General features: G+C 34.3%; 1 protein-coding gene across 1 annotated transcript; it reads right to left on the bottom strand.

The window, feature by feature from the left end:
• Positions 1-9,557: 9,557 nt before the first annotated feature.
• On the bottom strand, positions 9,558-11,491 carry LOC123214263 (L-type lectin-domain containing receptor kinase IX.2-like). Its single transcript, XM_044634038.1, has one exon. It carries the CDS (start codon positions 11,489-11,491, stop codon positions 9,722-9,724), a length of 1,770 nt encoding a protein of 589 aa, XP_044489973.1. The 3' UTR covers positions 9,558-9,721.
• Between the last annotated feature and the right edge of the window lie 1,878 nt (positions 11,492-13,369).

Here is a 13,369-nt window from a genome sequence, read left to right as displayed (position 1 = left end):
CACATACTATTAACCAAAAAATAGATGATATATGGTCTACTTATGTCCATATCTGACCATTGGACTCTTGTAATACATGCTCTTGTTTGGAACAAGAATGTGAAAAAATTTTAGGATTATATGAATGCATTACAACTTTATGCAAAGTGACGCATTGTAATAAGTGGGAGAAATCCATTGCTTTATCATTTTTTCCAAAATCAATAAAGTGCGAGACATATCGACTATTGCAAACAATATAGAAACTTTATCATGGAAATGACTCGAAGAATTGTATGGGATGATGAAGTGGTCCTATCATAGTAGTGACGCATTTATTATATCACATATTATAAATTTTAAATGTGGAAATTTTAAAATTGGTAAGATTTAATAAAATTCTTATCCAGAATTAATATTGATGCAATTGGATTGAATTTTAAAATATCCAACATTTGAACCATAAAAGATAATTGGATTATAATGAACTTTCGATTTTCTACCTTATGTGAGATATTTTACATTTTAATGCACAAATATGATAATTGATGTGTATATGATTGCATTAGTTAATGTTGTGTTTGATATGTCTATGTAGCCTGATTAACTAAGGCATCCAAGAATATTATGGATGATTTGAATAAGGGTGAGAAACTAAATAAGGATAACTTTAATATGTGACATCTGAAGATGTATTATGTCCTAGATGAGTAAGAGACCTTAGAGGTCATAAATCAAGTTATGGAAGAGCCACGACTGGCTCAGAGGTAGAACGCGAATAATGCCCAACACAAACATGATATGTATGCATATCACGCATGTAAGAAGAAATACTCCATTACATATGGTATCTTAAAATGATGATATAGTATATAAGTACCAATAATACCAAATTACACATACCATATGGATTGCTTTGAAGAAAAAGTTTGGAGGAATTACTATCTCCAAAACTAAGGTAGTTGACCATCAAATTTAACATATATAAAAAAGTCTTTAACAATTCAATGAAACAACATCTAAAGGACATGTTAAATATGATAGTAGAGTTTAAGTCAATCAGGCATAACCTGATGGATAAAGAATAGGTTCAGGTAGTAATGCGATCTCTTCTGAAAGTTAGGAACATATGAAAGTGAATATGACCTACAATCAGTTTTCTCCTTTGGTAAACTTCTTAGGGTTTCTTTTTTTCTTTATTTCTTCGACAGTTTTCTGGTTATGGACCTTTCAACCATTGGTAAAGATGGTGGTTCAATACATGTTTCCAAAAATGTTTTAAGTAACCTGTTTGTGACTAAATCAATAAGTTTTCCTTTAAAATATATTGATTAGCCTAATATAATTTATAATGGCAAAGTGAGTATTTCCCTTTTGAAGGATATAACAAAGTTAGGAGAAGAGAAATGGAAGAATTATGTTATAGGGTTTTCCCTTAGAAAGTGACCTTCTTTCATGATAACTCATATGGCCAACATGTCAAATTTTTGTATTTGATTTGAATCGATTTGTCTAGTATACAGTTTCAATTATAACTTCTAGATTTTGATGTTTTCACTAAGTTTAGTATGGTCACGCCAAATAGGAATCCAAGGCATTCTTTTGTGACCGAGCGAGAGATAATTCAACTTAAGAATTATGAAATATAGCATAGATATTCCCTAGAGTATAGTATGAGCATAAAGTTAAGATATATGACTCACTATCATCCAAAGGGGAGTTTAATGCCAACTCTAGATGACAGAGATAATAAGGGTTAAGATTAAGGGAATTTTGGGGATTTAAGTATAAAGCAACAGTAGAGTCTCCTAGATACTAAATGTTTTATCGCTCACTCCCTTACTTTCATGTGTACAGGTACAAGTGATTGTAACAATTATAGGACGAGTTGTGGTCAGAGGGCGTAGAGCAATGAGGGCATTTCTATCATTTTTTCATATTTAGCCTTTATTAGTTTTAATCTATTTTTATGAGTTCACTTCTATATTTGACTATACATTATTATTTGATAATTAGGTTTTTAAGTTAAGACATCTTTGGTATGCTTGTATCTGTTACTTGACAGGGGTATTTTTAGTATTTTTACAAACTTTAATAAATGAGGTTTATTCAGTTATTTTACAAGTTTAACTATTTATTAAATTAAATACGTGTTCAAAATAGTCAATTTATTGACATTTTCCTTTGGAGAACAATACTTCTAGAGGGGGTGTTAGAAGTTAGTATCCTAACATGATTTTGGAACCCAAAAGATGTCTTAAAAGTATATGCAATCAAATATAGTAGGGATGTAAGCCCCTTGTGCCACGTTGACCACACTCGTAGCCAATCATGGTAAATAAAGTTTTATTATACCTACTAAGTTTTATGGAGACTTATAGTTATAGGTTTTTCAAGAAAATGAGGAGAACCAGAGCTAACATCAAAAATACACAAATTGATAACCCACAAAAGAGTCAGTGTGAAAGGGTGGCATCCCAAGTTCCTAAGCAGGCTTAAATGCTTTAGATGCCAGGGAAACACCTAAAGAGATGTTCAGGGAGCAAGCAGGTACTCTAGCTCAAGCTAGTGAGTTAGTATAGGGTCAACATAGGTTCAAGGCTTAGTAAAAGTGACTTCCACACCCATAGCAACACCAACCAAAACTCAGTTATATCTTATCTTCATCTTACCCAGCATGCACTAGCCTTAGAAATTTGATTATGCTAAGGATCTGATTGTAGTTAAGGAATAGTTGGAGTCAATAGAGAGTATGATGGCCCTATTTGGCATAATAGACTATGAGAGAGTCAAATACACCACTTATTTCTTCAAGTGCTAGAACATGGTGGAACTTAGTCAAATAAATGACAAAAGTCTTTGAGATATCTTGGTCAAAGTTTAGGAGGAGATTTGAGGCTAAGTGCAAAGAGGTAGATATGACTTACATCCAAGCTCAAAAGTTTCTTACATTAACACAAAGTGTAGACCTAGTGAAGGAATACTCCAACAAGTTCAATCACTTGGTGAGATATGCCCTTGAAATAACAAATACAGAGATTAGGCAGATAAAGAAGTTTGTGTATGGCCTTAATCCAATCATAGCCTAAAATCTCATTACAGGTATACAACTGCCTTAAACTTACAGTGAGACCTTAAGTAGAGCCTTAAGGGTTAAGGTATTTGTTAAAAGGATGTATGGATAGACCTTAACTTACTCAACTCTAATACTAGTGCCAACACTAGCACTAGTACCAATACCATAGTTAGACAATAGTAATACCCCAATTCAGAGAGGTCCTCTTTAAAAAAAAATACAAGAGGTTATTCCAATCCAAAAGGAGTAAGACGAGTTAGAAGAGTAATAAGAAGTAGAGAATGCTTGAGATCTTAACTTGTTAGAGGTGTGTCAAGCATCACATAGGGGAGTGTTTGACTAGGCAAGTAATTTGTTACAAGTGTCATAAACCAAGGCACATAACTAGATCCTATTTGAAGCTCCAGTATAAGTTAATTAACCAGTAAGGGAAGCCACAACCAGAGTATGCACCATCACCTGGAGGCCAATTAAGGTCAATCTAATAGTTGTTACTTGCCAAATGTTTTACCTTGGTACTCATATTTACATTTTAATTTATTGTAGTGTTATGCACTATTTTGTAGCCAAAAGCCTAGTAAAGAGGTTAAGAGTATACCAGTCAAGGTGGCTTAAATAGTCAAAATAAAGTTACTTGATGGTGTTTTTGTAGTAAGTGATGAAACATTAATAGGACAGATAATACAAATACAGGGTAGACAACTTCTTATGGATCTAATACTTTTTAAGATGCTAGACTCTGATATGATATTGGGGATGGATTTCTTAAGGTGGAATGGAGTTGAGATTAACTGTTAGCATAAGAAAGTCTAGTTCAACCTAGAGAATGAGCATTAGTTTGACTTCGACAAAAAGTGTGTTAAGAGCATGATGTTCAGTGCAGTAAAGGCATGAAAAATGTTAAGTAAATGGTGTACAGGTTTCTTAGCCTATATGATGAGTAAGGTGGAGTTAGGCCTCGACATTAATGAAATGCCATTTATTCAAGAGTTTTCAAATATTTTCTTGAAAAAGTTACCGAGATTAACTCTTCAGCAAAAGGTAGAGTTCATTATAGAATTGGCACCAAACATAATACCTATCTTGAAGGTACCCTATAGAATGGCCCCAATCGAGTTGCACAAGTTAAAGAAACAACTCCAGGTTTTATTAGAGAATGCTCTCATTAGGTTAAGTCACTCTCCTTAAGGAATATTCATCCTGTTAGTTAAGAAGAATGACAGGTCCATAAGAATGTGTATAGACTACCGAGAGCTGAACAAGGTAACAATAAAGAATAAGTATTTGTTACCTAGAATTGATGATCTATTTGATCAGTTAAGAGGATCAATGGTGTTCTCCAAGATTGATATGAGGTCAGGCTATCATCAAAGAAGGGTAATTGAATAGGATATACCTAAGACAACTTTCTTAATAAGGTATGACCACTTTGGGTTTGTAGTAATGTCATTTGAACTAACCAATGCCCTTGTAGTGTTTATGAATTTGATAAATAAGGTATTCCATGACTATTTGGACAAGTTTATAGTAGTCTTCATCAATGACAATTTGATGTACTCTAGGAGTTGTGAAAAGCATAAATTGCACTTGAGGCTTACTTTATAGAGGTTAAAAGAAAAACAATTGTATGCAAAGTTCTCCATTTGTGAATTTTGGCTTGATAAAGTGGCATTCTTAGGGGCATGTGGTTTCAACATAGGGTATATTAATAGACCTAAGTAAAATTGAGATAGTTCTAGACTAGCAAAAGTCAAAGATTGTTAATACGGTTCATAGTTTTCTAGGCTTGGTAAGGTACTATAGAAGATTTTTTTTAAGGGTTTACCTAACTAGCAAGTTAAGAAAAAAAATTCTTATAAAAGCTCATAGTTCTCTTTACACTATCCATCTTAGATGTATAAAAATGTATCAGGATTTAAGGAGGATTTTATGGTGGTCCAATATGAAAAGAGATGTGGGTTGGTACATTATCAAGTGTTTCACCTGATAGTAGATTAAAGTCAAACATTGGAGATCGTTAGGATTACTTCGGCCTTTGAATGTACCTAAGTGGAAGTGGAAGCATACTTTCATAGACTTCATTGTTAAACTCAAAAAGGTTCAAAATGGTCTTAATACACTATGGGTAATAGTGGATAAGCTGACCAAGACAACGTACTTTTTGCTTATTAAGTACACTAACCCTATAGATCAGCTAGGGAAGTCACATGTTTAAAATATTTTCATATTACATGGTGTGCACAAGACCATAATATTGATAAAGACATAAGGTTTATGTCAACTTTGTAAAGGTGTCTAGACAGATCATTGGGCACTAACTTTACATTTAGTATGACTTATCACCCATTGACTAATGGTCTGACTAAGATGACAAACCAGGTGTTAAAAGACATGTTGAGAGCTTGTTATTTGGATCATAGGGTGAGTTAGGTTAAAATGTTACTTTTAGTGGAGTTCGCTTATAATAACAGTTATTACACAACGATTCGAATGACACCTTATAAGGCACTTTATGGTAAGAGTTATTGTTCTCCTCTACACTAAGATGAGTTAGGTAAGAGAGATATCTTGATTCAGTCTCTTAGATCGAAGTTGACTTAAAAGATTATTCATGATGTCTAGTTGAATAAATATAGGATGAAACAGGTTCATGATTGATAGAAAAGTTATGTTGATCAGAGATATTGAGACCTAGAGTTTAGTGTAAGTGATAGAGTTTTCATCGGAGTAGCCCTATTTAAGCATATGATGAGGTTTAAAATAAAGGTAAGTTAACGCCCATGTATATAAACTCGTATGAGATTATAGAGTAAGTCGGTAAGGTAGCTTATAGGTTTTCATTATTGGTGAGCATCAATCGTATTCATGATATGTTTCATGCCTCATCATTACACAAGTATATTGGTGATCATTCCCATATGTTGAGAACCAAGTAGATTCAATTATCAAGAGACTTAAGTTATGATGAGAGACAAGTTCAGATCCTAGACAGAATGATCAAGCAGTTGAGAAACCAATAAACTATCTTGGTCAAGGTACTCTAAAGGAATTATAAAGTTAAGGATGCTACAGGGGAGATAGAACAAATCATGAGAGATGAGCATTCCAAGCTATTTCTAGTAAATTTTAGGGCCAAAATTCTGATAAGAGAGAAGGAATTGTAAAATCCACAGGTATATTTCAAGGGCCAAATAGTCTTTATGCATGAATATAATTGTTGTATGAAGGATTTAGTATGAATTGAAAGTCAAAATATAAGTTTTAAGTGGCATGCAATCATGCATATAAAGACCATGCCCATGTGTCATTACCACATTAGCCAGATAAGATGATTCCATATAAATTTAAAATTTAAGTGACATATGACTGTATGTCTATGATATACTCTTATGTGTGCTAAACATAGTTTTAGTTTTATAAAAAGCACGTTTTCTACATTTTAGGAATTTTAATCCCTGACCTAATGCACGTACCATCTAGAGAGAGAAAAAGAGTTTGATGTTTGATCTCCCAGCTTTTTGTTGGTAGCTTTTGAAAGTAAGAGAGAAATAACCCTTTTAATCAACTTTGCTATGGTAGAAATCTCTAAAAGGTAAGTAGGTTTGACCTCTTCTGATCTTATATGAGTTATAATATTATAAATATGCACCTTGGTGAAAATTATAATTTGTAATGATGTGGTTATGATTTTATAAAGAAAGAATATAACCTTGATTATTGATATGTTGATGTGTATGTTATTTTGTTAGATAAATATACTGGTTGTTCAATTGTCAATATTGTTACATGAAAATTGTATAGTAGAGACAGCTATAAGTGATTAATATTATAGTGCTGCTATGAAGAAGTGTTTATTTGTGTATTTCATGATAGTATTGCTAGTTTGAGATTAGTATGTCGGGAGTTGATGAATAATGTTTCCTTAGTGATCAATTGTGTTTAAAGTTGAATTATATTGATGATTTGATCCTTATGATGCACCAAAGAGTGTTCAATTAGTGATTAAGCGTGTAATGACAAACTAGGGATCGAATTTTAGGGTTTTTGATCTATAACTTTGGGCTTGCCACACAATTGTGTTATATAGGACATATGCCCATATATGTAAACTCCATATTTCAAGTTGAGTACTCTAATGTTCTGATAAACATTAGACACTTTGGACTGGTGAACAGTCAAGTAAGGCACATGGATAACTTTCCATGTGTAGCTTTATCACAATCGTGTATTGGGTGAAATGACTAAAATACCCCTAAGTAGTAGTGCGATTGAGAAGAGAATAGAAAAATAAAGCGAAATAAATATCTAAAAGGACATACGCCTCTATGTCCAAGAACACATGCTTGTGTGTACAGAAAATTTACACATGAGGAGATGTCATGAGGAGGTAATTGTGTGCATAGAATAAAAAGAGGACACATTCCCATGAGTCCACGGACACACACTCGTGTGTGTGGAGCAAAGTAAAGAAAAAGAGAGAGAATTAGGCAAAAGATATATGGGTCGTTTCGAGTAATAGTATAGAGATTCAGGTATGTAATGGTACCTCGTGTGCCAAAGAAAACTGTTAGTGGGCATGAGATATATGCATACATAGGTGGAAGCCAAGACAAGCCAAGTTTAGTTGTGCATGTATGCTAGACATCATAAGATCATTACACCGTGAGAACACAATCCTTACACCACTTGTAGAAAGACATGTGCACAATAAGACAACATACCTATAGTAGGGTACTTACTAGTAGTAGAGCCCAACTGATATAAATTAGTGTAGTGGAACTGAGAGTTAACTCATATGACCAAAATGTCCAATCCTTGTATTTAATCCAGACAAATTGACCTAGTATATAGTTTCAGTTATAACTTCTATATTATGATGCTTCCACTAAGTTAAGTTTGGTTATGCTAGAAAGGAATCCAAGGAATGGTTCCTTAATGATTGAATGACACATAATTCGATCTGAGAGTTATGACACATTGCATAGATATTCTCTAGAGTATAGTATGACCACAAAGTTAAGATATAAGACTCGTCATCATCAACAGGGGATTTTAATGTCAACTCTAGATGACAAAGCTAGTAAAGGTCGAGATTGAGAGCATTTTAGGGATTTAAGTATAAAATAACAGTAAAGTCTATTACTTACTGAGTGTTTTATCACTTACTCCCCTACTTTCATGTGCTCAAGTATAGGTGATCGTGATGGCTACAAGACGAGCAATGTTTGTGTAAAGCAATGAGGGCATTTATGTAATTTTACATATTTAGCTTTTATCAGTTTTATTTTATTTGTATGAGTTCACTTCTGTATTTGACTATACACTATTATTTCCTAGTTATGTTTTTGAGTTAAGACATTTTTTGTATGCTCCCATCTATTGTTTGACAAAGGTATTTTTTGTATTTTTACAAAATTTAATAAATGAGGTTTATTTAGTTATTTTATAAGTTTAATTGATTATTTAATTAAATACATGCACAAAATAATCAATTTAGTGACCTTTTCCTCAGGAGGATAGTATTTCTAGAGAGCAGGTGTTACACTAAGAATCTATATCCATGGCTATATTATTAACGACTTTGGGAAAATGTTTTAGTAGAACATGAATAACATTTACAATAGAGATTTTCTTGAAAATGAATTGATTTTAGAGAAATATCTAAGGAGGATGACTGAATCTTTTTAAAAGCCTCATAGCTAGGATTGGAATTACGTAGAGTCAAGCTCAAGCTTGATTTAGTAGAGTCAAGCTCGAGCTCGTTTCAATGGAGTCAAACTCGAGCTCACTTCAAAGGTCTTTAAACTTGGCTCGTTTGAGAGGAGGCAAACTCGAATCGAGCTTTGAGTTTGATTCAATATGAAACAACGTTATTTTAAATTCATATTAGTAAAAACGACATTGTTTTAATTAATTCATATCAAAATTCCAAGCTTACAAACTTTTCGAGTCGAACACCCCTAAAGATTGAGTTTGAGCTTGAACTCGAAGATATTAAACTATCAAGCTCAACCTCACTTGAGCCAAACTCGTTTCAGATCGATCGAGCCAAGCTCGAGTCCAAACAAGCTCGGCTCAAATCTAAGCTTACTCATAGTTAGATAATATAAAGGCAAAGTTGCAGTCATATTGATTACAATTCAACTTAAATTTAGGATAATGATTGTGTCCTAATATGATCGGGTATTATTTTCCCACATTGACATGAGACAAAGAAAGAATGCAAGCTAACAGAAAGAATATGAGCTGGTAGATTGCTTCCTCTTGGTTTGGGACGTTTATTCGCATGTTAGTCATTATTCATTTAGTTAGTGATCACATCTCTAAATGCCACCTAGTAAGTATGATCAAATAAGAGTTCTAACTCATACATATGTTAAAAACAAACAAACCTAGTATATCTTAAACTACTAAAATTTATTGCATCAAAATCTTAGATCAAAAGGCAAACAAGAAGTCTAGTAAGACTAAGAATGAAATGTTGTCCTCGTTAAAAGTAACGTTTGGCAAATTTGTTATGAGTTTCTCTTATTAATTGAATGCGTATCCATGGCAAATTTGCTGCAATTACGGAGAGGTAAATAATTTTGTCGTTAGACATCAAACTCCCGTGCTAAATATACTTAGCACTTACATAAAATTAAGTCAAAAGATAGTCTATATGGATCAACGAAGAATAGTTAGAGACTGGGAGGGCTGATTACCTGAACTTGCAATTGTAGCAGTGGGCATATCATACCTGGGGACGGGCATCTTAGGTGGAAGTTCGGGCAATGGTAACTCAAAATTAAGAACTTGTATAACTTGTCTTATAGATGGCCTCAGATTACGATCTGGGTGTGCACACCAGAGCCCAACAATCATCAAACATTCCATTTGTTCCGGATGAAAATTCATACACAATTTGCTGTCAGCGTTATCAAGGATCCTTCTATTTCCATATGACTCCCAAACCCAAGGAACCAGTGAAATTTGATCCTCCTCACAGTTGTGCTCTATTGATCTTCTTCCACAAGCAACTTCCAACACAACTACTCCGAAGCTATAAATGTCCGACTGCTTACTAGCCTTGCTTAATGCTGTGAGACATTCAGGAGCCATGTAACCCACTGTTCCTGCAAAGCCAGTGGTTTTTGACCCTTTTGAGTGCCCAACAAGTCGAGCTAATCCGAAATCTCCAAGTTTAGCTTTAAAATCTGAATCTAACATAATGTTACTTGATTTAATATCTCTATGCAATACGCAGTGATCCCCTTCTTCGTGTAGGTATAGCAAAGCTGAAGCTACATCTTGCACAATTTTGTACCTTACCATCCATGGTAACACACTTTTTCCTTTGAAGAGATGAGAATCTAGACTGCCATTAGGCATGAACTCATAAACGAGAATCAATTCTTTTTCATGCGACCAACCTATAAGCTTAACCGTATTCCTGTGTCTCAATCGGCTAATTATATTCACCTCTGTTTTATACTCCTTGCTCCCTTGTTTAGATTGTCTTGAAATCTTCTTAACAGCAACAAAGATATTCATGTTCTTTAAGAAACCTTTAAACACCGCCCCAAACCCACCTTCACCAAGTTTCAGTTCCTCCCCAAAGTTATTCGTTGCATCAGCCAATTCACGGTAGGAAAACTTCTTAGGTCCCTTTCCATCTTCAAATTCATCACCGAATGACACAACAAAGACATCTTCATTTTTATGTAGCTTCCTTTTCCATCTTAAAACAATCCAAATAACAACTGGGCCAACAATGACGACACTTGCTCCAACAATTAAAATTACCAACAACGTTCTTCTCTTCTCGGCTTCAGTGTTGTGGGGTGGTACCGAAGGAGAGTTTGGTGTCAGTGCTTGAGGATTAGGAGAAACAGAAGGAGATGGCGAATCCGGCTGAGGTGCTTTAGCTTCAGGTACAGGAGCAGGTGAAGCAGCCGGTGGATTGTTAACATAAGGGCGCTGACCGGCTAGATTTCCAGGAGGGTCATAGTTGCAATAAAAGACGTGCCCCCCATCTTTGCAAGGAGCTTTAGCGCATCCAAGATAGTGCGAATCTTGCCATACAATCTGAGTATAATTCCCACACCTGCTTTTTGTACAGCTATTAGAATCATAATCATAGAAAAGTCTTTCAGAAGCCCACTTATTTATGATATATGTGCCCGATAAGTTAACTGAACCACTCCAATTAGCCAGGTTCTCACCGTAAGGCCCGTGTGAATACTCAGCAGTGCAATCCTCTGTCCTCTGGTAAGCATAGTCTCTTGCATAGACCGCTACAGTGTCGTTCCAAATTATAGGAGCAACACCTACCTCAGAACGAACCACATTATGAGCATTTACATAATCTTGAGGTGAGTCTTGGGCATAGTTACTGAGAGGGATGAGAGCTAAACCGACAAGATAAATAAATCCAAATGAAATTTCAGACAACATGTTCTAGTAAAGTTGGAATGGAAGTGATGCCCTAACCAATTTAAATGTATTATCATCTAAAGTCAAGTCTTCTGTGGCCTAGATGACAATAATAAAGGCGCGAGAAAGTCTTCTGATTCACACTCCGTGATTAGAGGCTAGTTCGCCTGGCAATTCCGGTTTTTCTTCTCTATAATCGTGTGGAACGTTAAGTCCATTGACTTCACCATCTAAGTTATAAATGACCGTTTTAGTGTTAAGGAAAAGGACATACCCTGGGTTAGGTTCCAAAATTTTCTAAATTTATACTCATTGTCATTCTTAAACTTGGGTATAAATGACCGTCAAGAAAAATGCAAGTTACAACCAAAGGTTTTCTCATAGCAAACAGATGCACCATTAGGACCATGCAACAAATATTCAACAAATAAGACAACCATTATAGTGCTTGGTGGGTTTTTCCGCCTATGAAGAGATTCATACCTACCCTTTTTAATGTGGGCAGTGTAATGCTGACTTTCGAACACGGGCTATGTGCATTTATCTTGGGTGATGCAATTGTTTTTTATTGGTTATTCACTTTAATAAAAAAGCTGATGAGAATTTGAGCAAATTCTCTTATTTTGTCTCTTTGATTTATATCTAATTTTACTTTATTCTTCTATATTTATAACAGGTTATTAATATAACCTACTTATGATATAGATTGCAAAATTGAAACATTAACTTCAGAAACTAATGATAGAGACATATGTTTTATGAATAATGCAATAACCTAAACAATTTTTAAAGAAAAGAAATTTTTCTTAACTTTAACACCAATTGAAGCTAAAGTAAACATCATATCATGATTAATTAATCTGATTGAAGGTGTCTAAAGAGTCACAATTTTATTGAAAAATTATACGTAATTACACATTAATAATACATTATATTCAAGTAGATCTAAAAGAAATCTACATAATTGTAAAGATATAAAAAAGAATGGTTATTACATTAAAACCATGAGTGAAAATGGTTTAGAATTCCTTTGTATAACTAGTAATGCCTCTGGAAGAAGACTTATATTAGAAAAATTTCTCATTTTATCATCAGGATTTTACTATACAATCATAAAGACAATCGAAACCTATGCAGTATTGAACCATAATTTCTCTAATCTAAATGTATTGATGTTTTGGCATGACCGTCTAGGTCACCTAGGATCAACAATGGTACGTAGAATTGTTAAAAAATCACTTGGAGATGCATTAAAGAATCACAAGATTTTCTTGTTCACTGAAAAATTATGCATTGTTTGTCCACAAGGAAAGTTAGTAATTAACCATCTCCCTTCAAAATTAGAGTTTGAGGCCCTAGACCTTGTCATTGGGTATATATAAGGAAAGGCGTTGTCTATCTTATTTTGTCCAAATAGGCGAAGATTAAGTGAAGGGCAAGTTAGGTCAGATCCTGGAGCTATGGGGGGATATAATTTAATTGTGTGGGTTGCATTAGATGGGTGTTGGATAGGCTGGAGTTATTTGGGTTACAAGGGAAGTGGGTTGCTAACAGAGCTGATTGGGTTGGGACTCACTAAGTGGGAGGTTAAGTTATGGTGTAATAGGTCTTTAGGTTGGTTTTTCTTGGTTGAGTTCTAGCTTTATCTTCTATCACAGTGTTTTTTCTCTCTATCTTTTGTGCCATTTCCATGGCCTCCTCTAGTATCAACGATCGGATCAATTATACTTCTTCTCTGAGTTTTTTTGTTAAGTCATTCATAAATATTACCATTAGTGTGGTTTCCGATGGGTTCTCCGCTTTTATTGAAAGTAGCTCAAAATGGCATTTATATTCTTTAACTGAGTCAATCAGGTGAATAGAAAATAGCTTCTCTAGAGCGGTGCATTCATTATCTGG

The sequence above is a fragment of the Mangifera indica genome, chromosome 4 (genome assembly GCF_011075055.1).
Source record: "Mangifera indica cultivar Alphonso chromosome 4, CATAS_Mindica_2.1, whole genome shotgun sequence".
Classification (NCBI taxonomy): Eukaryota; Viridiplantae; Streptophyta; class Magnoliopsida; order Sapindales; family Anacardiaceae; genus Mangifera; species Mangifera indica.
The sequence above is the reverse complement of the archived record's forward strand: the minus strand, read 5'-3'. Positions and strand labels throughout refer to the sequence as shown.